Source organism: Taudactylus pleione, unplaced genomic scaffold (genome assembly GCF_031769625.1).
Source record: "Taudactylus pleione unplaced genomic scaffold, aTauple2 ptg000585l, whole genome shotgun sequence".
NCBI classification, from domain to species: domain Eukaryota; kingdom Metazoa; phylum Chordata; class Amphibia; order Anura; family Myobatrachidae; genus Taudactylus; species Taudactylus pleione.
Window position 1 is genome coordinate 2,693,044 of NW_028284987.1, and position 26,700 is coordinate 2,719,743.

The 26,700-nt window shown below is 44.1% G+C and overlaps 1 protein-coding gene across 2 annotated transcripts in view; it reads left to right on the forward strand.

Moving 5' to 3' along the window:
• The window catches only part of LOC148481323 (transient receptor potential cation channel subfamily V member 1-like), a 94,673-nt gene that overhangs the window by 62,372 nt on the left and 5,601 nt on the right, over positions 1–26,700 (forward strand). For both annotated transcript variants that reach the window (XM_088453656.1, XM_088453655.1), the window contains exons 7-15: positions 323–499; positions 3,609–3,767; positions 7,878–7,973; positions 10,032–10,102; positions 12,620–12,785; positions 16,195–16,261; positions 19,162–19,463; positions 24,916–25,043; positions 25,519–25,625. In XM_088453656.1, coding sequence (XP_088309782.1) covers positions 323–499; positions 3,609–3,767; positions 7,878–7,973; positions 10,032–10,102; positions 12,620–12,785; positions 16,195–16,261; positions 19,162–19,463; positions 24,916–25,043; positions 25,519–25,625 — 1,273 coding nt within the window. The remainder of the gene's footprint in view (positions 1–322; positions 500–3,608; positions 3,768–7,877; positions 7,974–10,031; positions 10,103–12,619; positions 12,786–16,194; positions 16,262–19,161; positions 19,464–24,915; positions 25,044–25,518; positions 25,626–26,700) is intronic.

Here is a 26,700-nt window from a genome sequence, read left to right on the forward strand (position 1 = left end):
AGTGTCTGTCTGACAAATAGTTTTCAGTAATACTATGTACATTTTGATTTTATAGAACAGCACCCTTCTAATTCATTCAGAAAGGGGGCTGCATAGCCTTTAGTCTGTCGATGCACTAAAAACCAGTGAACTGAATCTATGACATGAGGTATCATGAACAAAGTACCTCATGCCTCAGTGATTTTACTAGTCCTCAATGAATTAATGATTACTGATTCAGCACCACATGATATCTTCTCAATCATTTAACATAAAAACTATAGTACCAAATTGTGCATTCTGATGGTTTTTTTTTTAAATATTACATTTGTCTATCTTTTAGCTGTTTAAACATATCCTTCGGAGGGAAATTACAGAACCGGACTACAGACATCTGTCTCGGAAGTTTACAGAATGGACATATGGCCCAGTGCACACTTCCCTGTATGACATGTCATCTGTGGATACATATGAACAGGATTCAGTTCTGGAAACGATTGTATTCAAGAGTAGTGCCTATGTGAGTTGGTGAAGTTGAACCAAGACTTTAGGAGAGTAATACAGTACTTTACAAATAAGTGATAAATTGCATGCAGAAGCTAATCCTTATGTATTGGATTATTGTCTATATTTTGCTAAAACTGACCATATAAGTACAGGTGGTGTTGTGTAACAATGCATCATAAACTTGAGTATACTGAAATACAGTACCCCTTTCACACTAAGTGGATAACCTAGGTTTTTGCCAGGGCAAGCTGGCACAACCTGGATCCTGGCTCAGTGTGAAATGGTCATCCTGGCTCAGTGTGAAATGGTCAGTGTGAAATGTCCCGGGTCCGCTACCCAGGTTGCGACCAGGATTATTACCAGGTCCGACCCGAGTCGGCTGCAGTGTGAAAGGTGCAACCCGGGTCATGCTACAAGGACCAGAGAGGCGGATCAACTGCACTTGGGGATGATGTCATGTCCAAGTGCCGGCAGATCTGGCAGCATGAGACACGAATGCAGTCTGAAAGGGGTGACCCGGCAATAACCCGGGTCCAGCCTGCAGTGTGAACTCGTTTTCAGCAGCTGTGACACAGGTTGAAACCGTGGTCACCATCCTAGGTCAGACCCAGCATTTTGTTGTCAAAGGGGTATTAGTTATAGTGTAAGAAGATGAGACTATATGTTACAGTGCATGAATTAAGTCAGCGCCCTCATTAAACATGTACCATAGTTTTGTTACTGTATGTCCAGGATATTACATGCAGTCTAGTTCATCATTTCTGGTATGTGATATCACTGTCAGCAGATCATGCCTAGTCAGGGCTGATGCAAAGTTTCTTGGCACCCTAGGCAAAACTTCAGCCTAATGCACCCAACCACCTCTAATACCCACTTCCCAGTTGCTCAGGTGACAGTGCATCTAATAAGTTCCACATCCGCCGCTGTACAACATTGATGTCTCTTTTAGAATATAATTAGTTTTGTGGTAGGCAGACTTAGTGGCGCCCACTAGATCCCGGCGCCCTAGGCAGCTGCCTAATGGCAGAGCCGGTCCTGTGCCTAATATTTAATCTCTGGCATAACAAATCAAGTAAATCATTGCCAGGTTCATCATGACCATTACAATGTAGCCCACTATACCATGTGTTGTGTAGCCTTGCAATGTACAAGTTCCTGAAATAAGCCAGCACTTCTGCCTCCTTCTCCTCAGCTTTCTGAGTTGGACGGTGAGGAGGAATTCCTGCTTAGTATTTGCACAGTGTTGCTAGTGCAGCAGTCAGTCAGGTAGCACAAAGGAATATAGATGCCAGCTGTCGGTAACACCTAAGCTGCTAAAACCTGGCACTAGACAACCACTGACTATATACTTATAGTTAGTGTGATATAGCTGCATACAATGATCAATCAATGGATTATGTAAATATCACCATGTGCTGCTGCTAATTTTAATGTCAGTAGCCACCTGGCAGTAATTACTATAAAGAAAGTAAGAAAAAAAAACTGCACTGCAATGGTGACAAAAATATATATTAAGTGATGGTGTTTGATAGCAGTGGCGGCTCCAGGCACGGGCAAGCCGGTCCATCACCTGGAGCGCCATTGTATCTGGCGGGCGCAGGAAACACCCACCCTTACCTCCTGGCGCTAGTCTGATTATGTAAGATCAGGGGGAGGGAGCGAAGGAGGGAAGGGGCGGCAACACAGGACGGCACTGGGCGCAGCAAAGCCTAGCGCCGGCCCTGCTTGATAGACCAATTAAATACAGGATTCTTCTGACTATATATAAAAAACATTTATTTCAAAAACACATGCAATATAAGATTATTAATATCAGTAGTACATTCCCAATACTGTTGCCAATAATGGATAATAAGTTAGTAACAAATGCACAAACCTATGTAAATACAATGTATCATATTAGGTGTATGGCTTATGCACTCATAATGAACACTGCTCACTAGAAGATAATCAGTCAGATCTCCATAGATATTCGCCACAGAGCAATGAATATGCTGGATCAGTAATAATAGGATGTCACTTGAGTAGTATAGAATCGCAGCAATTCCTGAGATTAGTTAGTATGATTCTCCACTGGAATATTCCCTAGTGGACAGACTCTGATGAATTCAATTAAAATTATAGTACCTGTATATACGGCTGCTCATATAACACTTGTAGTGAGTAAATAGTGTGCAGCACTGATAGTCCCGGGCCGGGTCTGACTGTATGTTACATCGCTTCAGCCACAAGAGTGGCGGAGCAGCCGTAGGTGGCTTAAAACAGCTGGTATGAATGGCAAGCCTGCTTATACGTCCTGTGTGTGGCAAGGACCTCAGCTAACAGCCAGACCCTTCACTGATGCTTGCCCACAGGGAGAGAGGAGCAGCCAGTCCACTGTAAGTTAGAATGATGGCAAGTCCGCAGCCGGGCAAACAGGAGATCAAGGCTGGTGAGCCGCAAGTGGAGAAGCAACTGAAAGGCGCCTGCACCGCCCATACTGTGGGCCTGATTCAGAGATGGACGGACACAATCAGCTGTGCAATTGCGTCCGTCTCAGATGCAAATGCAGAAGGTGTCAGGCACCTCCTTGCTGCATTTGTGATCCCAGCACTGTGACCGATGTCGCAGGCTGGGATCACTATCGCTGGGATCACCATCGCTGGGATCACCTTCGCGACCGGTTGCTCCTTTGGTAGGCTGTGGGAGCTGAAGCTTCCCGCAGATTGACTGGGTTCTGGTCACTTAAGAACCAGATGCTGGCCTCGTCCCTCCCAGAAAATGGGGACGCACTCCACCCGTTTCCAAGAACGGTGACCAGGCACGCCCCCACTCTGCCCTCCAAACACCGCAGCATGTCAATCATGCTGCAGCTTGGGGGGGTCTGCGAACGAGATCCTAAGACCCGTTCTGCACATGTGCAGAACCAATCCTGCGCAGGTGCAGACCCCTCAACATCGTATATGTACATGAATCATCGGATTAATGTACATCTCTGAATCAGGTCCTGTGTATGTTTGATTTAGGATCATGCGCAGTGCAAAGACATGCAAGATACGCTCCGCAAATGGGCATATGTTCTACTTCTCAAAAGAACCTGGGTCTCTATGTAACATGTTGGTCTCTCTGATCTTTCTCTGCAGAATCGGCATAACATGGTAGTGCTGGAACCCATAAACCATTTGCTGCAGGAGAAGTGGGACTCCTTTGCTGGGAAAATTTTCTATCTGAAGTTCATGCTATACATTGTCTATCTGGTCATATTCACAGTGACAGCGTATCACAGGCCTCTGACAGGGCAGGTGAGTATAAGCTAAAAGCAAAAAATGTAAATAAGCAAAAACATCTTTTATGTCAGGCTCCAAGTTATTGCTGTTTTCAACCTTGAAATTATTGTTTTGCTTTTCAAATTCACTTTCTGTGAACTACCTTTCTTTTTATGCCTTTTTGTTTTATTTAATTTTTTACAATTGAACTCCTTTTAATGTTGTTACCTAAATGTGTGAATTCTAAAATGGTACATTTATCCCAGTACAATTGACATAAACTGTGAAATATAATAGGTGAGAGTTTAGAAAATTTGAGAATTTAGCAGTAAACTCTCACACTTTTTAAAATCAGCCAATGTAATAGAGTCTGAGAACATGCAAACTCGCATGTTTTTAGACTAAAAAAACTCTCATGATTTAACCTCTCATCCAAATGTTTTCCCATTTTGAAGCTAAAACTCAACAAATGTGAGGTTTACTGATAAACTCTCACATTTTCTAAACTCTCACCCTATTACATTTGGCCCAAAAAGTCTATACACCCTTATTGAATTGGCAGGTTTTTGTACACAGTGAGCAGTGTTTCGCTACGTCTGCGGTGCGAATAGGAACCTTGCTCCGTATGGCGTGAAAAAAATAGCTGTATGAGGACACATTTGTAATTATTCTCAATATTATTTTTATATGACTTTTAAAGCTGAATTTTACTTGCTGCTATCTATCTTTATATATATATATATATATATATATATATATTTGTATATTTGTATATTTTATATATGATATACTCAGGACCTATGGTTAACCAAAATACTGACTGCGGCATCCCGATGGTTGGTATCCCGACAGGAGTTGGGTAAGTATACTTACCCTCCCCTCTTCTCCCTCTAACCCTCCCTTCTGTAGCCTAACCCTAACCCTCCCCACCATGCACCCTAACCCTCCCCGTTAGTGCCTAAACCTAAGTCGCCCCCCTTCATTCCTAAACCTAACGCTCCTCCCTTAGTGCCTAACCCTAACCTCCCCCAGTGGTGCCTAACCCTCGCCCCTAGGAGTGCCTAACCCTAACCTCCCCCCAAAAAACCTAACGCTAACCCTGCTATGCTACCTAAACCTAACCCTCCCCCTCGTGACTAACACTAAGGGCACCTCGGACATACCTCATTCGGGCAGCCGTCCTTCTGTGTTCCAGCGTCAAGATTAAGATAGGTGTCGGTATTTCAACAACAGTAGAGCAAATAGATATAGACGCGCTGTCACAAAGCAGCTGGTAAACAAGGGATCGTCAGTCCCAAAACACAGAAAGGCATAAAAATATAAAACAGATACCAGTGCTACATATAACAGATGGACGGTTTTATAAATTGTAAACCATAAAGAGTTTATTAATAAGAAGTTTAAAAATCAAGTGCATTAAAATAAAAATAGCAGCAATGATCACATATAGAAGTTACCAATGTCTAATCAGCATGTGTATCTTGTTCCTGTTAAACATTAAACTGGACTTAGGACTAGCTCCTCTATGTCCCAGAGATGGAATAAGCTTTGAGAGCAACACTTCTTTACCGTATGGTGGGTAGACAGTTACTTGCACAGTCCTCAGCATCCAAGACGCAAATTTTTGGGCTGTAGAAGAAATCCACATGGAATAATTCCTGTGTTGCAGATTATCCAGGGGAGGAGAAAAGGTCCAATTTGTAAAGTCAAGTATATTAACAGGAATCCAGAAAAACCTCAACGCGTTTCACTTGGCAAAAAACACACCCAGCTTCCTCAGGAGTATCTGGGGACCTGGGAAGCCTGCCCTGGGTCTTCAACTAGATGGATTTGGATGAAAACTTAACAGAGGGGTGGTAAGTGGTCTGGGATGCCTAATGGATTGGTTGGGGTCCCAGTTGAACCTCACGGCGGAGTGTGCCAGCCAGAACTTTGACCCAGGGAGCCTGTGCTGGACCTTCCACTGGATGGATTTGGATGACATCACATAATATAACTTAATAACTCAAAGATACACTCCTGCACTGAGTGGGGTGAAACAACGCAAGGTGGTTCCGTTGGATCCTGGCCAGATTTTAGGTGGGTTAGGGTCTCGGTCAGACCTCCCGTTGGTGTACGCTGGGAAAAACTTTGACCCCGGGAGCCTGTTTTGAGCGTTCCACTGGATGGAATTGGATGAAAACTTCACAGAGTGGTAACATTGGATCCCAGAGAGCATACTGAGGGGTTGAGGTCCCGTTGGTTTACGCTGGACAGAATTTTGACCCAGGGAGCCTGTCCTGGACCTTCCACTGGATGGATTTGGATGAATACTTCACAGAGGGGTGGCAATAGGTCTGGGATGCCTAATGGAGTGGTTGGGGTCCCAGTCGGAGCTCACGGCAGAGTATATCATATAATAAAACTTAATGTGAAGATTTAAACCCGGGCAATGCCAGGTACTTAAGCTAGTGTAACAATAAATTAAATGATACAATGATCCAGTTTTATTTTTTGGTATGCTGACTATTTTGTTTGTTCTATTTTGTGATATAGGGGCCTATTCATTATCGGGGGGTTGGGTGGCCTCTGATAATTAAGTATCCAACTCGCTGCAAGTAACAGCTGTGGATACAAAATCACAGGTTTACCATTGATCCGGTGCGGAGATGGCTGATCCAAAGATCAGACGTTCACGTGTTCCTTATGTAGTGGTGAAACTACAGACAGACATGCACCTGAAATTTCAATAAGTGTGTGTAGACTTTTTATATCAACTGTAAGTAGCTACCTGACAAATCAAGTACTTGTTAAATAAATATGTTTTACAATTGAAAGACCACCCTGCTATTTGACAGGGGTTTTAGTGATGAACTGTTTACAACCTCATACATACATACATACATACATACATACATATCTTATGTCATGTTTATAAGCTGCTAAGAGCAAGGAACTGGCTCTATGCTTGTAATCACCAACTGCCCAGATCCAGTAACTACAGTGATAGTAATCATCAGCTGTCTGGACCAGAAACTAGCACTGTACCTGTAATTGTACTTTATTTGTAATTGATGGGTTGGGTATGGAATGCCGGCGGTCAGAATCCCAACGCCGGCATCCCAACCAGGTTACAATGCTGATGGCTAAAGGTGAGTACACCTAACCCCTAACTCTCCCTCCCCGGTGACTAAACCTAACCTCCCCCTGTAGTGCCTAAACCTAACTCTCCCTCCCTGCACCTTAAACTCAACCTTCCCCCCCCCCCCCGCAGCCTAACCCTAACCCTCCCCCTAGTGCCTAACCCCTTACCCTAACTCTCCCCCTAGTACCTAATCCCTTACCTTAACCCTCCCCCTAACCTCAGTACTTACCTTCGGGATCCCTGTTGTCTGGATGCTGGTGCCGGTATTCTGATATGTGTTGGGATTCCGGTGTTGGTTTCTGACCGCCGAAATCCCAGCGGTCAGTATTCTGACTGCATCCCGTAATTGACAACTGCTTGATCTAGGAAATAGCAAAGTGTAATCCACAACTCTCAGGTCCAGTAACTAGGACAGTGCCTGATATCATCACCTGTCTGGAGCCATTTTATAAAATGTACTTGATAAATGCAGCCACAAAGCTGATTGGTTGCCATGGGCAACTTCCCCACTGGCACTTCTTCTCCACTCTTTTCACTGCTTGATACATCTACCCCAAAGTTCCTAATCATCAACTATCTGGATGGATCTAGAATCTAGCATAGTGCCTGTCAACTGCATAGAACCAGGAACGGTGATCAGCAGCTGACTATAGCCAGAAACCATAGCAACTAGGACAGTGCTTGAAATAATCATATACCTGTAATAACCTGGGCCGTAACTAGAGCTGTGTGAGAGGTGCCATCGCTCAGGGCCTAGGGTGTGCACATCATCACTGCACTGTGACACCTGTGTTTGGCTTGCTCTGGATGCTCAGCTTCTTCCTGGTCCCAGCAGCCCCGCCCCTTCAACGTGAGGTCATAACCTCACATGTGATGCTGGACTGACCCAGGGTGTATTATTACCCTGCTACAGCTCTGGTAATAATAACCAACCACCAAGGGCCAGAAATTATCATAAGACACGCATAATATGTTGACGCTTGTAACTAAAAGATAATAATATTTATCTTTTTTGTTTTCAGCCACCATTCCCATTAGAAGGGACAACCAAAGACAATGTACGTGTACTTGGAGAAGTCATCATCATACTTGGTGGAGTTTATATCTTATTATGTCAGGTATGTGGTTTTCGTACTATTGATTGGATGAAGGAACCTATACTATTGTTAGTGACTATTACCATGGCCAGCTTGTAGGCTTCCCTATAGTTGTTACTTCCTCACTAAGTTTTGCAAAATTATATTTGTGTTGTTAATTTCAATATGTATCGCAGAGAGATCGCATAGCGATCGCAATGCTAACTGACATACACGCACTGCGGGCAATATGCATGCGCAGTACGCACCATCGACTGATCTGCATACTCTGTTGCAGTTACGATCCGTGATGAATCAGGCCCTATATGAATAGAAAAGAGTGGAACTAAAAGAAAGTAAACATATACTTATATAATAACTAGGTAATTTTAGTACTTACAACAGTTATATAATTTGTTACTAGGGTGTCTATTTATCATTAAATATTTGCGGAATATTCCCGCAAATATTTAGTATCCTTCAGATGTATTATGGCGGGACCGCATCAGATATTTCCGATTTCTGCTGTGGTCCCTCTTTCCTACATCAGATACAATTCCCATAGGTTTTGCCAGGCTTTCCGGAGCTTAGCCCCACGGCTAACACCATCTGAAGATACAGTAGCATTGTGCTGCAGTAGACTATGGGCTACACTTCTTACAATGTACTGGGAGAAGGTACCACGCATATGTGATCTATATACCGCGCATTCACAGGAGTGACGAGCCGGTCTCTTCACTCCAAACACATCGCAGGCACGGGCTCCTATCAGAGCCCCTATCTCTGCATGTGCATTTTGATACATGCCGGCGCTATCATCACATCCTGCAATGCGATCATGGGCGCTAATATCACAGCCAGATCGCATTGCAAATCCGATTATTGATTAATGGACCCGTAAGTATAGTCCTCAGAATTTCAATGAGTAATTTCTTAATTGTATTCTAACACCATGGGGTAAATTTACTATACGTTGATTTGCGCTTTTTCTTTTGCGATTTTCCGTCAATTTTGCGAAGATTTACTAAATGTTGTGGTCTCAGCCAATTAATGCGTCCCCATTGATCTTTTCGGAGTGATCAGGAGTAAGCTGTCACTTATGATGGGACCCTGCACAGGGTGACAGTTCATCAGGTTTTTTGTTTTGAATAGAATGGATGCTACATGCTTGCTGGCACTTGTGGTTCTACAAGTTGCATCATGCTGGGGCAAGCTTGCTGGGACTTGTAGGCCACCTGTAAAGAACAATATTATTTCACTACTTATCACCATTTACCCCGCACTTACCATTGTTTCTCAAGAGGGGGGACCATATTTTTTGTGGGGGGGGGTCACGATTTCCAGCCCTGGGCTGACCAGCTTTGGGCCTTTTTACATTATGGCAGGGGGACCCAATGCTGTGTGTCTGTCTGCTATAGTGTTATACCCCCACCCCCACCCCCCGGTTCAGCCCAGTGCTGTGTTTTGTAAAATAGCGGGAACCACAAATTGTTTTTCCCTCTGATTTTCCAATACCAGTCCAGGCTGAGAAGTTCGGGCTGTTATTGAATTGTGATGTGGACCCATTTTTCTCTAATTAACTATTTCCTCTCTTTTAAACATAACAAAACCTGCACAGAACATACTCATCTGTGCAGTGCTTTGAATCTGGCCTAGATTGACAGCGGATTCATTGTTCTATTTGACAGTGGAGTCTATCGTTAAGGGGACAATCCAACATACAGAATATGATGGGTATCACCGACGCTTTGCAATAAACTCTCATATACAATGATTTGTAAATCGTGTGTTTTTGAGCAGCAATCCGCTGGCGATGGCCAGCAGATTGCTATAGAAGTCAAACACGAATCTTAGTAAGTTTACCTCAAAGCATTATTTAGTGACAACAAAACTTCTGTTCTAGATAATGTTTTCTGGATTATGTAAATAAATAGAGTAGGGAAGCAGTTATTTCCTCTTGCATACATTGCTGCTTACAGACTAGTTTAATTTTTGATCCAGAGGTAGTAGGAATGAAATTACATACAACACTGCACTGTTATATCATTTGTAGTCATTTTATCATATTCAAAGCATTTGAATTAACCTTTCTGCTCACAGGTAGTATACTTTTGGAAAAGGCGCCCTTCTCTACAAATTCTAATGATAGATGGCTACTTTGAAGTCCTTTTGTAAGTTTTTAAACATTTATTTACAATGTATTATATTCATATGCTAAAGTGCTAAACACTGTGGGGTCTATTTAATAAACAATGTTAGGAGACAGAGTGAAAAGTGATAAGGTGCCAGCCAATCAGCTCCCAACTGTCATTTTTCAAACACAGCCTGTGAGGTGACAGTTAGGAGCTGATTGGCTGGCACCTTATCACTTTTCACTCTGGGCCTGATTCAGACCCGGTCGCAAGCGCTGAGCGCTTGCAACCGGGTCGATTGTGGCCCAGAGCGCATGCACGAGACCCGGATAGCGACGGGACAATCCGTCGCTCCGGGTCTCATACCAAAGGGGGCATGCTGTCAATGTTGAGTGACAGCTTGCCCCCTTTGGTGGGCGGGCCGGAGGGTGGCTGCCCAGACAGAGGCGTTCCCATGAGAACGCCTACTGTCTGGGGGCGGCCACACTGACATCACAAGTGATGTCAGTGGGAGAGCTTTCGACTCTGTTTGAGCCGAAAGCTCTCTGGGGCTTGCGGCCACGAGACCCTACCACAAGGGTCTCGTCGCAAGCCTGATGGTCACGATGGTCTTGACCATCGCGACCATCATCATGGCCGCTTGCTATAACTGTGGGTTGTCAATCACAGCTATGCGAGCGGCTAGGAGGCCGTTCTTAAAAAAAAAATGACCGGCCCTGATTCAGAGCGAGCACTCTGTCAGAGCGTCTGGCTCTGAATCAGGGCCACTGTCTCCTAACACTACTTAGTAACTAGACCCCTATGGATTATAACAAAACATTCTGTGGGCGATTCAATTGTTTTTTAAGGCACGGTAATTAATGGGCACTCATGGTTGCAATTCAATTGTTTTTAGGTGCCAATTCATTATTGTGCTTGTCGTGCCTAATTAGACCTGGTTTAGCCATGTTAAACTGCTAAATCCTTCTAAAGCCCCCAAACCATGGACTTTCCGCACATTTGCCATTGTCGGCGACTGTTCACACCCAAATGGAGCAACAATTGAATTGCTCCGTTGCACGCTTGGCACTAATAGCTGCCGGCGCTAATAATTGAATCGCCCCCTCTGACTTCTTGGAGACTTTCAAGACATCTGTAATTTGGGAGATGTTGGTGGAGAGGATGGAGCCAAGATGCAGTTTGCATCACCAACTACCCTCTGCTGCTTGATGTAAATGTTGATATCATTACGCAGTTGTGGAGGCTTGTAGTGCAACTTTGTATATTTGTGGGCGGGCTGTAATAATGTGCACTGAGTCACCCTGCTATATCTCCAGCTGACAGTCATTAGTCTATCTCCAGGTGTTGTGAAACTACAAGTTTCCAGCAAACCCTCCCACTGATCAAGTGGTAAAGCATGCTGGGACTTGTAGTTTCACAACAGCTGAAGAGCCGAAGGTTGGCCAGGCCTGGTATAGAAGAAAGCTGGCCACAAACCTAAATATTATCTTTCCAACTAGCCAACAAGAAAACAGACAAGAACAGTCTTTCACACAAATTAGTTGAATCAAACGGATTTAACCAACATGTTTGAAGAACCATTTTCGTCTGTTTTTTGGTGTTTAGAGACTCAAATGTCCAATTCTCATTTGTTCCCAGACATTACCAGATTTTCATTCCTACCAGCCAAATAGTTGGCTGGTTAGAATGAACCAGTGGCCAGAGTGATGGGGAGATGGAGAGAGACATATTAGGGGCAGGAGGCAAGCTAAGAACAATGAGGTTCTCAAATCATCTTAATACGTCTTGTCTATACTATACACTGTAGGAAACTACTTTGTGGACTGAACCAATATTCACAAATGCAGTCTTATAATGCATTGGGACACAGTAACTTCACTTTGCATCTGAGTTTGTTTGACAATGCTGAGAATGCAGGTACTCTGCAGAGGTGCTCTGACTGATATGCTTTGCTGAAAATGTATAAAAACGTAAAAATAATTGCATATCTCCCAAATGTTCCCAAGGTGCACTTTAGTCTTAAATCAATGGAAGTAAAGTGTTGGATACACTATATTTTTCCCAGTGCTTCAAGATACAAACATCAAACACTACTGATAACTACAGATGTGTCCTCATACACCATGGCTGCAGTCACAGCAAACAGCCACTCTCGGCGCACCAGCTTCCGTGGGACTCATTTGTACATGTTTTAAGCGTATCTGTGGTACAAATGGAGTGGTGTTTCGATGCATTCGCAATGCGAATAAGATGCTACCTGGAAAGAAAAGGTTATGCTACACCGCTTGGTGCTGCTCAGTTGCAATGGGCGTCTCGTGCCGTATGGCATATTGAGGCTTGGTGCATGAGGACACATCTTTACGCAAGTGTTTTTGAAGAAGCTTTTGCAAAACTTTTTACATTCTGCGTAAGGTGGCTTGGACATAGAGAGTCTTACACCAAAAGCAAGAACCTACATCATCATCATCATCATCATCATCAACAATCATATTAATTATATTCATCTAAAAAGATATAGAATATTCTCATCACCAACTAAATCTTTCTTTTTTGCAGCTTCCTTCATGCAGTCATCTTGCTGTGCAGTTTTATTATGTACTTTGCAGGAAGTGAAGCCTATGTGGCTTTAATGGTGTTTGCGTTGGTGATTGGCTGGGTGAATACGTTATTCTATACCCGTGGTTTCCAGCAGACCGGAATTTACAGTGTCATGATTCAGAAGGTCAGCTTTAAATAGTCTCTTCTCTTTCATTGTGTACTTTTTCTTGTTATCTAATGTTTATAATAAAACCAATGTCATTTTAGTTCTATCAGCTAATTCACATAGGTTTGTTTTCATTTGAGTTTAAACTGCACTTTAAAGTATAGGAGCCAGCTCTGTGGGTGCTGTGGGCAGTATCGGATTAACATCAGGGCAGACGGGGAGGTTGCCCAGAGCCGCTATACACTAAGGGCCTCTACACATTGCTACATGACCAGCATAGGGGACATTGTGGCGTACTGTATCTGAACTGGGGATTCTGTATGGCATAATGTGAACTAGGGGCACTATAGTTTGTTTGACACATTTGTGGTGCTGGGAGTACTTGCACATTATACTTCCAATAACATCACCAGCATATCATATTGACAATGTTATTGGTGGGGCCCGCACAAGTTAATTTCCCTGGGCTCCCCACAAACCTTAATCCGACCCTAACTGTGGGTGTCCCACTGTCCACATGTCTATTTATAACATTTTTGAGTCATGGTCTATGTAATGTGATCACCTCAACTGATTTTAAAAAAGATGTCCTTAAAGTAATTTTGGCCTGAATTAAAGTGGAATAATTGACGATAATGCCTTACTACAACAATAGGGAGTAGAAATACTCCTAAATGTAGACTGACCATCAGTTATCCCAAGTGCTTATAGAGATATTCTACTGGAAATGTAATAGGGTGGCCAATGATGTGATTCATGCTGAATCATGTCAATGTGGCCCTGCCCCTGTTTGCAATGACAGTAATCGCGGTAATGTGTAACAAGGCCAAGGCCACAATGACGTGATCTTGCTGTCTCATCCTCCTTACCACGACACCCACTTTGCTGCGCCATCCCCCCCGCAGAGCCGACTTGGCTGCCCCCTTCTGGAGGGAGTGCAAGGGCCTCCTTTACAAAGGGCAAAATCCTGTGTAGTGTCTTTGTGCTTGCACCGGCTCGTGGGTGGGAGGAGTTGGATATAATAAGGATGTACCTAACTAAGTACAGAGTAGGTACATTGGTGCCTAGTTTTGTGGAGCAGTATAAGAATGACATTTTATTTTGTGACACTAAATTATTAAAATGAGATACAGGTGTGGAGCGGCTGCAATTTTACGAGCCTCCGGAGTAGCCGGGTGCACAGTGATTCACACTCTACAAAAGAACTTGAATTTTGCACAGACAGAGCTTTGGAAGAATGTTACTTTCTAAAGTACTTGTAATGGGAGGCAACTTTTGCAGTTTGACAGAGAAACATTCTGGGCCTGATTCATCCAAGTCCAAATGCAAATGGATCCCGCAGATATCTGAAAACTGCACATATGCTGTAGAAAGCAATAACAGACTGTGCATACGCCGTGCCATGTATACGCACACAGAAGGAGATTAAATGTGCAGAGGGATTGCTATGTCCAATGATGGCACACTCTTTCTGTGAATTAGGTGTTTTTGGTGGGTTGGGTATGAAATCCCGGCTGTCGGGATGCCGCTGGTCAGAATACTGACAGCGGCATCCCGATATCCAGAATCCCGACACCCACAGAGAACAGCAGTAAGTATATATCTAACCCCTACCCTAACCCATCCCTCCCTGGTGCCTAAACCTAACCTCCCCCTCCCCGCACCCTAACCCTAACACCTCCTCCCCGGTGCCTAAACCTAACCCCCCCAACCCCGAGTGCCTAAACCTAACCTCCCCCTCCCCGCATACCTCCCTGGTGCCTAACCCTAACCCTCCCCCTAATGCCTAACCCTGGTACCTAACCTCCCCCTAACACCCCGATACTTACCTTCGGGATGCCGGCGGTCGCAATACTGGTGCCGGGATCCCGACCTGTAGGGATTTCGGCACCGGTCATCTGACCATCGGCATCTCGCATGCCGGGATCCGACTACATCCCGTTTTTGGCACCTGGAAGGCAGAAATGAGCTGTCTCCTGGGAGTGTCATGGGAGTGTTGTGTGCGTGTAGGCCGCCTTGCTTATTAGCAGACAGAGGGCCTGATTCAGGAAGGATAACAACTGCGATTACGCATGCAATCGGCCGATTGTTGCATTCTGCGCATGCGTATGCATCGCAGTGCGTGAACCGGCCACTGGGATTAGGACTGCGCTTGCAGTGACTATGCAGACCCATCGCAGAGTGATTGACAGGAAGTACCGTTTGTGGGAGGTAACAGGGGTGTGGTCAGCGAAACATGGTTGTACCAGGGCGTTTTAACGCCGTTGCAGGGGCGTGCATAAATTAGGCACTGCGATGCCATATGCAGCTTGAGTACTCACAGCGTGCGATGAGGTTAGCAATTCCTGAGTAAGGTCAGAAAATACTAAATTTGAATTTCTTGACCGTAGGAACCTGTGCCATCTTCAGATGGTGTTTGTTCCTGCACCCTACTTCTTCCCTATAGATTGCGCGCACGGGTGAACCCCAGATCCCGCAGGTGCACTAGTACTGTGCGGAGTCAGACTCGGTAGTGCAAAGTTTTACTGCTACAGAAGTAGCAGTGAATGGGATAATAGGGACAGCTGATCTTTGGATCAGCTGTCTCCGCACTGAAGCCATGTTGAATAGCTCCAGTAATTTTGTATCCACCACCGCCCGACCCCCGATAATTAACATAATGAATGAGCCTCAAATTACCTGAGGAGTTAATTAAGTTCTCTGCCTTAAGTTCCAGACATTAATACAAAGGCTGCAACACTTCCATAGCCTGCAGAAATAAGTTTGTGGCTACATAATCAAATTCAGTCTGCTAAGGCTGAACACTGCATAAATTACCATTTAGTGTGTGTGGTACAGAACAAAACAAATTTTAACAACTTCAAATTTATATAATCTAAGAATAACCACTATGAGGAGCCATCACGTCACAGAGGATTACCTCATTCGTTGCTTTTAATTTAAATTGATGAAATGTATCACCTTGTTTAACCCAATGTGTGTTTTTTTTCCTGTGGGGGCCGTGTGTGTTTTTTCCTGTGGGGAGCTCCAAACTTTCTCACACAGGAGGCGAGTGGACCTGGAACCGGCCCTGCCTATTATGAACTTATAAGTGCTTACACATGGTGATTCTTGGGACTGATAGCAAAGGAACAGTGTTGAGTCCCCTTTCCATAATGTCTTACAGCATTAGCCTGTTCAGTAGAGGGAACAATTCCCTACAGTTGATTAAATCAAATTGTACTGGTGAGAATGGTAAGCTAGGCCAGTCTATGACCCCCATCAATGTTTGTGGTCCATAGTGGAGCTGGAAGTGACAAGATGTTTTTTTACATTGTGGTCTGACATCTGAAGGTCACCGTGTGTAATTTGGCTATGCACTTATGTGGTCAATTTCTTCACAGACGAGCATGAATTGCCACAACTAAAAATAATCTTTGTTTTTCAGACCATATTGCGTGACATGCTTCGCTTCCTGTTTGTCTACCTGGTCTTCCTCTTCGGCTTTGCAGCAGGTACAACTATCACACAGAAACAAAACTCACATTGTGGCAGAAATGCTTTATTGCAATAACAATTCTGCCACACAGTCTCTTATTTGTCACTTTATGAGTCCCTTAATTCCAAATAGGGGAATAGGAGTCCTCTTCAATCCATGTAGTATCTACAATCCTTGGCATAGCTAAATAATAACCACACAAAGGGCTTCATTCAGAGCCACACACAACGCCGATGTTCAGAGTCGAGCGATTTTGTGCTACTGCGTGTGTGCGTAAATCCGTAAAAGCTCCTACGGCACCTGCGTTACACAGTCTGTACACACAAAGGCGCTGTGGTGATTGAGACGCTTCATATTTAGATGTCTCTGAAAAGTCCTGGGTGTTCCTGGTAGATTCCTGGGAGGTGACTAAACCAATGCGCGGAGATGCACCGCCTTATGGACGTGTTATGGGAGTGTTGCGGGCGTGTCGCTGAAGTGTTTGTGTACACAGACGCTCAGTCATTCACTTTGGAGGTCATACCCAGATGGAAAATCTACACCTGCCATAGGGTTGGTGCAGGTTTCGATGGTTCGACCGATGGTTGCACCAGACGCATCTGCAGTTACTCAGGGCCATATCCAATTAGACACGAAAATGTACGCATGTGCAAACTTTTGCAGCCTTCATTTGAATGTGTCATTTTTCGCCGCTATCGCGTATGCGGTTTTTTCGGGCAACTCTATTACAAGAGACACGATGCAGCATTTGCCCGAAAAAAATACAGTGAAAAGTTCACCTGAAAATGGAGAAATGTGCCTGTACCCCCAAAAATAGGTAAATTAACATAGTGTAAATAGTGTAGAAGTGTATTATTGGGCAAAATTAAAGGGTTTGGGTTTTTTACATTGTGTCAAATGGCTGCTATATGCATTTTTCTTTAACAGTAGAAAAAGGTTAGAAAGCAAGTTTTGGGGGGCAAAATAAATAGTGCAGTTAAATTAGTTGTACATAAATATGGGTGCAAGTATATTTTTGTGTCATGTTAGTTTTTTTTTAAATAAGTTAAAAATACACCTGCTGCAGCCACCTGCAATCCCAAAAAATCTGCCCCATCCATACAGCACCCCAAAATACCTACCACACTGCTTGAAACCCATTTTCCAACACTTTTTAAATTTTGACCCTAAAAATAACACGTCATCATTAGGGGGAATTAAGTTAATTAAAAAAATGATTTTTGCCTAATTAGTTATTAGGGGGTGTCCAAGGGGTTCTGACCCAAGTCCCCACAATTGTAGCCCAAAATAGGAGTTTTGCAGATTTTGTCACCTACTCTGAAATGGTGAAAACTATTTGCCGCTTTTAGCTGCGCAAATTTCGCATGTGCGAAAAGACGCAGCTAATACTATAACACGATACGCATTTTTGGTGAAAAGTTCGCACAAGTGTAAACTTTTCACTAAACCGCAGCTTTTCACATCTGCATCTGCATCCAACTCTGAATCAGGCCCAAATGCTGTAATACTTCTCCATGTTAGAGCCCAATCACAAATGACTGGCTGTCCTTGTAAACAGAGGGCCTGATCAAGACCATCGCGACCATCGGGTTTGCGACGAGACCCTGCGGTAGGGTCTCGCTGCCGCAAGCCCTGGAGTGATTTTGGCTCTATCAGAGCCAAAATCACTCCCACTGACATCACTAGTGATGTCAGTGGGGCCGGACCCAGATGGTAGGCGTTCCCATGGGAACGCCTCCGTCTGGCAGCCACGCCCCCGGCACGCCCACCAAAGGGGGCGTGCTGTAACTCACCATCGACAGCACGCCCCCTTTGGTGCGAGACCCCGAGCGACAGATTCCCCGTCGCTCGCCGGGGCTCGCGCATGCGCACGACGGAGCTCCCTCCGTCGTGCGCATGCGCACTTGTGCACCATCGACCCGCTTGCAAGCGTACAGCGCTCGCGAGCGGGTCAGAATCAGGCCCAGAGTGCCTTCACTCTGATTGGTCAGAGCATAAGTAAAGTCACTCTGATTGGTTAGAAGCAGTGACCATTTTTTTTACCCTAACACTCCCTACCCGGTGCCTAACCCTAACCCTCCCCTTAATGCCTAACCCTAACCCTGCTACCTAACCCTAACCTCCCACTAATACCCCGATACTTACCTTTGGGATGCCGGTGGTCGGGATACTGGTGCTGGGATACCGACCTGTCGGGATTTCGGTGCCGGTGTTCAGACCGCCAGCATCCCGCACGCTGGAATGCCAACTACAACCCTTAGGGATGGGTTAATTCTGTGTCTTCATGTCTGCTCTAAGCCTGATGTTCAATATACTTAGGGGCTCTTGCACAGTGAGTACTACACATGCCCGGAAGAGTTGGTGTACGCATACTGCATGCAGATTTGATTAATTGTGCTACTTTTACCCATGTGCTCCTGGGTGGATAGAACAGGGTATTCTAATGTAGACCAAGTAAAGTGATCGAGCAGTTGTGCAGGGTCATGCAATTGGGAACACATGCACAGGGAAAAGAAGCATATATACGGCTGGAAAGCTATACTATTAATTTTTGGGGGAGGGATGGGTTCTGCTTTATAAGATAAGTTTTTTTTAGCATAATTAACATTAGATTTGTTGCACATAAAATAAATAATGTACAACAAGGATGCAAGTGCGACATAAGTGTCTAGGACTGTGTGTGGCGTAAATAAGACCCAAATGCTATTTTTTGCTGACCAGAACGCATCTTGTATATGAGTGGAAATATGCTATTTTTGTGTGCAACTTTCTTCAGTCATAAATTACCCTCATTTTGCGGCCAACTCTGCATTAGTCCCATAACATTTAACTGTGGGATGATGAACATTGTCAGTATTTTTTTTATTATTCAGTCTGAACATGAAATAATTAATATACTTATCCCTGTCACTTTAGCTTTAGTAACACTTGTTGGTGAAGCACCAGTGGAGGCCGGAAACAGCACTGATGCTGGGAAAAGTGAATCTGGAGGCTCCTATTCTGGTCTTTACGTCACCATTCTGGAGCTGTTCAAGTTTACTATTGGCATGGGCGACCTAGAGTTCAATGAGAACCTTAAATTCAAGCACTTCTTCATGTTCCTGCTCATTCTGTATGTGGTACTCACCTATATCCTTCTCCTAAATATGCTGATTGCCTTGATGAGTGAAACTGTCAACAAGATCTCTAGTGAGAGTAAGAGTATATGGAAGCTCCAGGTGGGTAGAGTTCTTTCACCTCATCATTTTCTTAATTCTGATACAACTATAAATATCAGACTAGTACTGTACATAAGGTCCATCCAGTAGTTTGTGCAATGCAGGTGTCTATTTTTGCTTAAACTGCTAATAACTGGTAGTCTGCCTCACCTGACCGCACGTCACTGATACAATCACCAATTCTATGGAGTCTATTTATCATTGGGGCTAGTGGTAACTATTATTATGTATTGCTACATATCACAGCGATACTTCATGTATTACCGCCTCTACTTACCATACCGAGGCTGCTTTCTAAGCGCCTGTGAAAATTCAAGCCTCTGAGCTAATAATTTTCTTTTTCACCATCAACCTGCAGTAACTGTGAAAGGAGGCAGTGATCATTCACTTCCGTGTTTCAGCTATGCGCATGAGCAGCTAATGTTGCTGCATGCGACCCTACAACGGATCCAGGTGGCGTTGGATCCCATATAAAAGATAAGCAACGCCATCCTGAGATGGTATTACTTTGAGTGAAAAGCTTTGCTTTATGTCGCTCGATGAACTGACTAATGGGGATTGTTGTAAGTGCTGTTGATGTTGGAAATATATTTTATTAATGTTTACCCTTTAATAAATTGAGGGAAGTGTGGCAATAAGCTGATCAAAGTGTAATAACTACTGGAGAGAGATAAAGTGGACGGAGATAAAGTCCCAACCAATCAGCTCTTAATTGTCACTGTACAGGCTGTATTTGAAAAATTACAGTTAGGAGCTGATTGATAGGTACTTTATCTCTGTCCACTTTATCTCTCTCAAAGGCTTAGTACATAGGCCCCTAGATCCAGGGCTGGCAACAGAAATCTTGGGGCACAGCACACTCATGTTTTTGGGGCCACTAACCTCTCCCAGTAGGTACATGCAGGTCGGCCATTGGCTCATCCCCCATGTCTCTACAGCCTCCGCCCCAACTGTGTCTTTCAGCCTTATCCTTGCCTGTGTTGCACCAGCCTCAACCCTCGTCTCTCCAGCCTCATCCTCACCTGTGTTGCTACAGCACCAGCCATCCATTAATCTCCCCTGTGTCTCTCGGCTTCATCATCCTCCCCATGTCTCTCAGCTTCATCATCTCCTCCATGGCTCTCAACTTCATCTGCTCCACTATGTCTCATTCCCAACTCTGTCTCATGGCCTCATTCCCCATCCTGTCTCTCAGCCTCATTCCCCACCCTGTGTCTCTCATATTAATTTCCCAGCCCCTGGGTCTCTCAGTGCATTCCTCACTGTGGGGCAAATGTACTAAGCTCTGGAAAGTAAGAACTTGGAGAGTGATAAATTGACAGCCACTCAACTTCTGTCATTATTCAAGCACAGCCTGTAACAAGATAGTTAGGAGCTGATTGGTTGGTAGTTTATAACTTTCCAGAGCTTGGTACATATCCGACCATGTCTCTCATCTTCGTTCTCCAGCCCCTGTGTATTTCAGCTTCATTCCCCAGCCCCTGTATCTCTCAGCTTCATTCCCCACCCTGTTTCGCTTCATTCCCCACCCTGTGTCTCATTTTCATTCCCCAGGCTCTGTGCCTCTCAGCTTCATTCCCCAACCCCTGTGTCTCTCAGCTTCATTGCCCACCCTGTGTCTCTCAGTATGAACCCAGCTGCTGTATCTCATCTTCATTCCCCAGCCCATCTCTCAGCCTCAACCCAGCCCCTGTGTATCCCCAGCACTGTGTCTTCAGCTCCATCACCCCCTTCCCCCCTTTATCTATAGCCCCCCACTGCCCAACCCATGTCTCCCCCCAGCCCAGCCATCACTTAGCTGCTGCCTGCTCTACTGTTCCTCTCCTGGCGGTTCAGGTCCAGCTCCTCTCTGATCCAGCAGCGTGACGTCATGACTTCACATGTGCTGCACCAGGCCCTCACTCTAACTATGCCTGTGCACTGCAATGCTTACAGCAGCGGCAGAAGCAAGGAGGACACATGAACTGGGCTCCCAAGATTCCTGAGGGGAAGTGTCTCATTTGTACCCCCCTGTCGCCGGGCCTCCCTAAGTTTCATGTGCAGTGTCAGCTGACACTACAGTACATGGGAAGACCCCTTGCTGACACTGCAGTACATGGGAGCACCCACTGCCAACACTGCTGTACATGTGAACACCCTCTGCTGACACTGCAGTACACCCTATACTGACACAGCTGGACATGGGAACACCCTCTGGTGACACCTCAGCACATGGGAACACCTTATGCTGTCACTGCGGCACATGGGAACAGTGGGGGGGAGATGCATCAAAGGAAATATGCGGTCAAGGTTCCAAAAAATTTCTATATTCTGAATTTTGGATGCATTTCGCATATTCACCAAGCTTTGGAAAGCAAAACTTGGTTCCGGTAAGTTAATAGAAGCCAATGGGTTACTTTTTGGAGTTTTCCCTGACAGGGGTCCAATTAGATCCCTCCCAGGGTCCCACATGACTTGTGCATATGCAGAAGGACACCAGAGGGACTTTGGATAATAAACCCGGAAGTCCTCACACCGCAAAGGACAGCTCTTATTGAAGAACTGCAGTACATGGGAACACCCTCTGCTGACACAAACATACTTGGAAACACTGTTGTTTTAATCAACAATAAAGTTGTTTAAATTGATTTACTTAAAGAAATCTTTTAAATTTCAAAAGTATGTCACAGGTGTTGAAACTTCCTGAGCACCTAAACTTTGTTGTATAGAAGCCACACAGCAGTACTGGGAGCGTATCATACAGAGAGGAAGGAAGCTACTACATGCATTAGATAGGCTTTGTTACAAAGAAAAGCCACAAAGAACAAGACAAAACATATACTGTATATATAGGCTAGCCATAACATCCCTTTAATTCGGGACACATGTTAATCACACAGGTTCTATGGCTGATTAAAACCAGAAATGGAATGGAGAATTGAAGTCAGCCAGCGATTTGTGTAATTTATATGTGTCCCAAATTAAAGGGATGGTTTTATATATAACACCTTCCCAACTTCTAGGTTTCAATAACTTGGTGGAGCAGGATCATGGATGAACTTGGGTACTTGGTTTCTATGGAAACTACATCAAGATTTGCCCTACTTCCAAGCAAACTGGGTGGTTCTGACCCATCTATTATTCTTTCTTTATAAAGGGCCCTGTTCATTGCACATCCTCTCTAATAATTGGCCAAATCCCTCTTTGGTGGGTGGCCAAACCGCTTAAGCTTGGGCCTGTAAAACTGCATTCCCTGGTGGGCCCTTGATGCCCAGTCCGACACTAGTGTAAAGTAATGCTCTTTGCCTGTTTCTGTTATGCATGAAATGAAAAGGGCGTTTTGTGATCAAGACAATTTCTGAAATTGAATAGACATAACGAATCTGTAATTCCCCTGTGACTGATAGGGATACAAGTATTACACTTATAGGTAATATCTACAATCTGTGTTATGTACAATAATATCAGTGCAAGCAAGGTATTTATTTACAGATATAAAGGACATTGTTGGCAATGAAGGTAATATAACATAACTTCCTTGTGTGAGGGTGAGGGATTGTGTAAGGTCCCTACTGACTGGAATACATTGACATTGTAATAAAAATAATAGGAATAACACAAGAAAACCTTAAAAGATTAATTATTACATAAGATGGGTTGGTTTACCAAGAAGACCAATCAGAAGCCGTAATATCTGTGACGCTTTAACCGCAGCATCACGGAATACATACGGAAGACCGGCAGTTGGGATGCCAGCGGTCTGAAGACAGCGGCATTCCAATGTCCAGAATCCTGACAGGGGCTCGGTACGTATCCTAACCCTCCCCCCTTCACCACCTAACCCTCCCTTCCTGCATCCTAACCCTCCCACCCGCAGCCTAATCCACCCCTTTAATGCCTAAACCTAACCCTCCCCCTTGTTGCCTAAACCTAACCCTCCCCCCTGAGTGCTTAACCCTAAGCCCCCCCGGTGGTGCGAATCCTTACCTCCCCTGCCCACAGCCTAATTCTAACCCTCACCCCCCCACAACCTAACCCTAACCCCCTAGGTGGTGCCTAAACCTAACCCGAAATCCCCTCCCCCCGCAGCCTAAACTTAACCCACCCTACTGTACTTATGTTCGGGATGCCGGCTGACGGGATTCCGGCGCTGGTATTTTGGCCACTGGTTGGGATTCCGGCGCCAGGATTTTGACCACTGCCATCCCGACTGCTAGCATTTTGACTGCATCCCCAGCATCACATAGTCCAATAGTTCTTGTCTGGGCTGCGAGTCCACACATTGAGACATGGGAGAAATTGAAATGCATATTTAAATGGGATAAAGAGGTGTAGAAGGTGCATTTAGGGTACTGCTTTGCAGGTAAGAGTATAGCATGTTTCCACTCAGAGGTGGTAGTTGTTGGGACTTGACCTATACTATTGCAGTAATAGTAAGTAGAGTGCATTTCTAGGTGCACTTTAACTGATATAATAATAAAAATAAAGTTTATATTATTGATGAGTAGCCAGTGGCGTCGCTCACCCTGGTGACACTCGGTGCGGACCCATGAGAGGAGTGCGCAGCGCAGTGCAGCATCCGGCTCCTGTCACTGAGGAGGAGTTGGCACTTTGGTGTCACCCCTGGGTGGGCGACACCCGGGTGCAGACCCGCACCCCCTTGTGATGCCACTGAGAGTAGTCCGGAAGTGGTAGTTGAATGGAATTTGAAGTGACATTTCATTCTTTCCAACATGTCCATTTTCATGTGGACCCGCAAAGCTAAATGTAGACTGACTTGAGAGGAGTACTGTACTGTACAATGAGGAGGGGGGCAGTGACTGTGATATACTGTGTACATAGGTTCACTTGCACAACTGAAGAAGCAGCGCTGGACCTCGTTTTTTGTGGTTCGTTACTAAGCTTTAGGGGCATACTTAATTATTATCAGCTTTTAGACATTATAATTATAATTTCTTATTGCTGCTATTTGTGGCATTAAGAAATTATAGATCAGCCGGATGTACCATTAATCACCCGCAGGGACAGGTGCTCCAAAAGAGCCCGTCCCTGCAATATGTAAGATGTGTAAGATGTGAAATGATCCCACATGATTACCATTCCATTATGGAGGAACCCTTTCCCGGTAGGATTTGCAGAATGTAGCCCATAGGCTTCAGCATCAAACACCATCTTCAGATGACGTTCTCTGCCTGGACCAAACACAGGGATGGTGAATAGGTAAATCTGACAGCCTTGAAGGGCTGGGGGCTGGAGCTGCTGTCAGAAATGGAGGGACAGAGGCAGATATGGAGATACATGCTGCAAACATATGTCCCTTAGTGTGTCCTTTTCATGGTAAGCTTTTTTGCCGAAACATTGGTGACTAAATGGAAGGAAAGCCAAAGTGAGATACCTTATGTTTATTTTCAACCAAACTGATGAAAACATACATAATATACAGGTAAATAAAATACATTCATATGTTTGACAGAGGGCTGCTACAATCCTGGATATTGAGAGGTTTCTGCCAAGGTTCCTAAGGAAGAAGTGGAGATCCTGCCACCTGCTCAGTGTGGGAACAACTTCTGATGGAAAACAAGATGAAAGATGGTGTTTCAGGTAATAACCTCTATAATAAATACAGGCATCTAATTTAGGTTGTGTGAAGGCTGCTGAGCTCTCTCCTTCAGTAAAGGTTTATATTTGTACTTTCTTCTGCATGTTCTACTCTTTTCTATTTGTGGTCCGTCATCCATTTTGCTAAACAAGTCCATGCATGTGTTTCATAATGTTAAAGATTCCTAATTCAGTTTCTGTTAAGGTACTGTACAACGTGAGTCCAGGGAAACACAGCAGTTTGGGCAGATGTATAAACCAGCTAAACATACTGTACAGGTGCAGCAGTTTCACATACAGTGGCTAATAGGTGACGGTGAATCTCTAGTCTTGGATATGGTCTATTACTTTACAAAATTAATTTAATGTATTTTCCTTTAATGCCATTTCCAAAATATGCACTTTTTAATATTGGTGACATAGTAAATATTTTCGGAAGTACAATTACACAAATCATGTCATATTTGCTGCATTTTAGGGTGGAGGAAATGCTGTGGGGATCCTTTGGAAAGAATCTTTCTAACCTTAATGAGGAACCTGGTGACAAAGAACAAGGAAAACTGAGCTACTATAAACAACCCAAAGGTAAGGACAGAGCAAATCTATTGAGTTAAAAAATATACCTCCCAATTGCCCCGATTTGAGGACATCGTCGGAAGCGCAATGCTCCTGCAATAGACTGTGGTGCATTTTCTTCTTAAAATTGTAATTGCAGGCTGGAGGGTAAGTACATGCGCATTAAACACGCAAACTTTCAATAACTCCCTACCTCTGGAACTCTCTCCCTTTCCTCATCAGACTCTCCACCTCTCTACAAATCTTTAAATGGGCTCTCAAGACCCTCTACTTCATCAAAGCCTTCCAGCTCTCATCCTAACCCGCTGCTACATACTCCTTCATCCCTGTCTACCCCATCTGTGTCACTCCTATTTGTCTGCCCCTCCCAATTAGAATGTAAACTCTCAAGAGCAGGGCTCTCTACCCTCTTGTGCTTCTTCTTACTTATACATTCATCTACTCCTCACTCCCCACTTCGGCACCTATCACTTAATTGGTTATGCCCTATTCCTTATATGAGTGTTATGATCGCTAATGCAGCAATGTATATAACCTTGTCCTTGTAAGACTCTGGTTTCTTGTTTACTTACTTATATACTTTGCAAGACGCTGCGGAACACTTGTGGCGCCATATAAATAAAGGATAATAATAATAACTCATCAAAATTAAAAACTGAAATTCACAAATGATGATTTATCCATAAACATTTGGCCTGCCGCCTCATTGGTTCCATAAATGTATTCCAGCGAACCCCCCCCCCTCCCTTCCCCCATTGGGGCCATTACTCAAAATATATTATCCAAATTTTTGATGAATTAATAATATAAAACAGTATCGATTTAATGATAGTAAAAGTAATGGAATTAAGATTTGTATTTAATTTATAAATCAAAAGGCAATTTTAATACAAATTTACTTGTTCTATTTAAAATCTTTAATGCAATGGATGGGCTTTATAAAACAATACCAGTTCCTCATTGTTTGGTTATACATATATTCTATGTACAATGTATATACTTTCTTTCTACTTTGTTGTTCACACCGCTATATTGTGTTTTTCACTTCAAAAATAATATGTACATCACTGGTATCCTGTATATA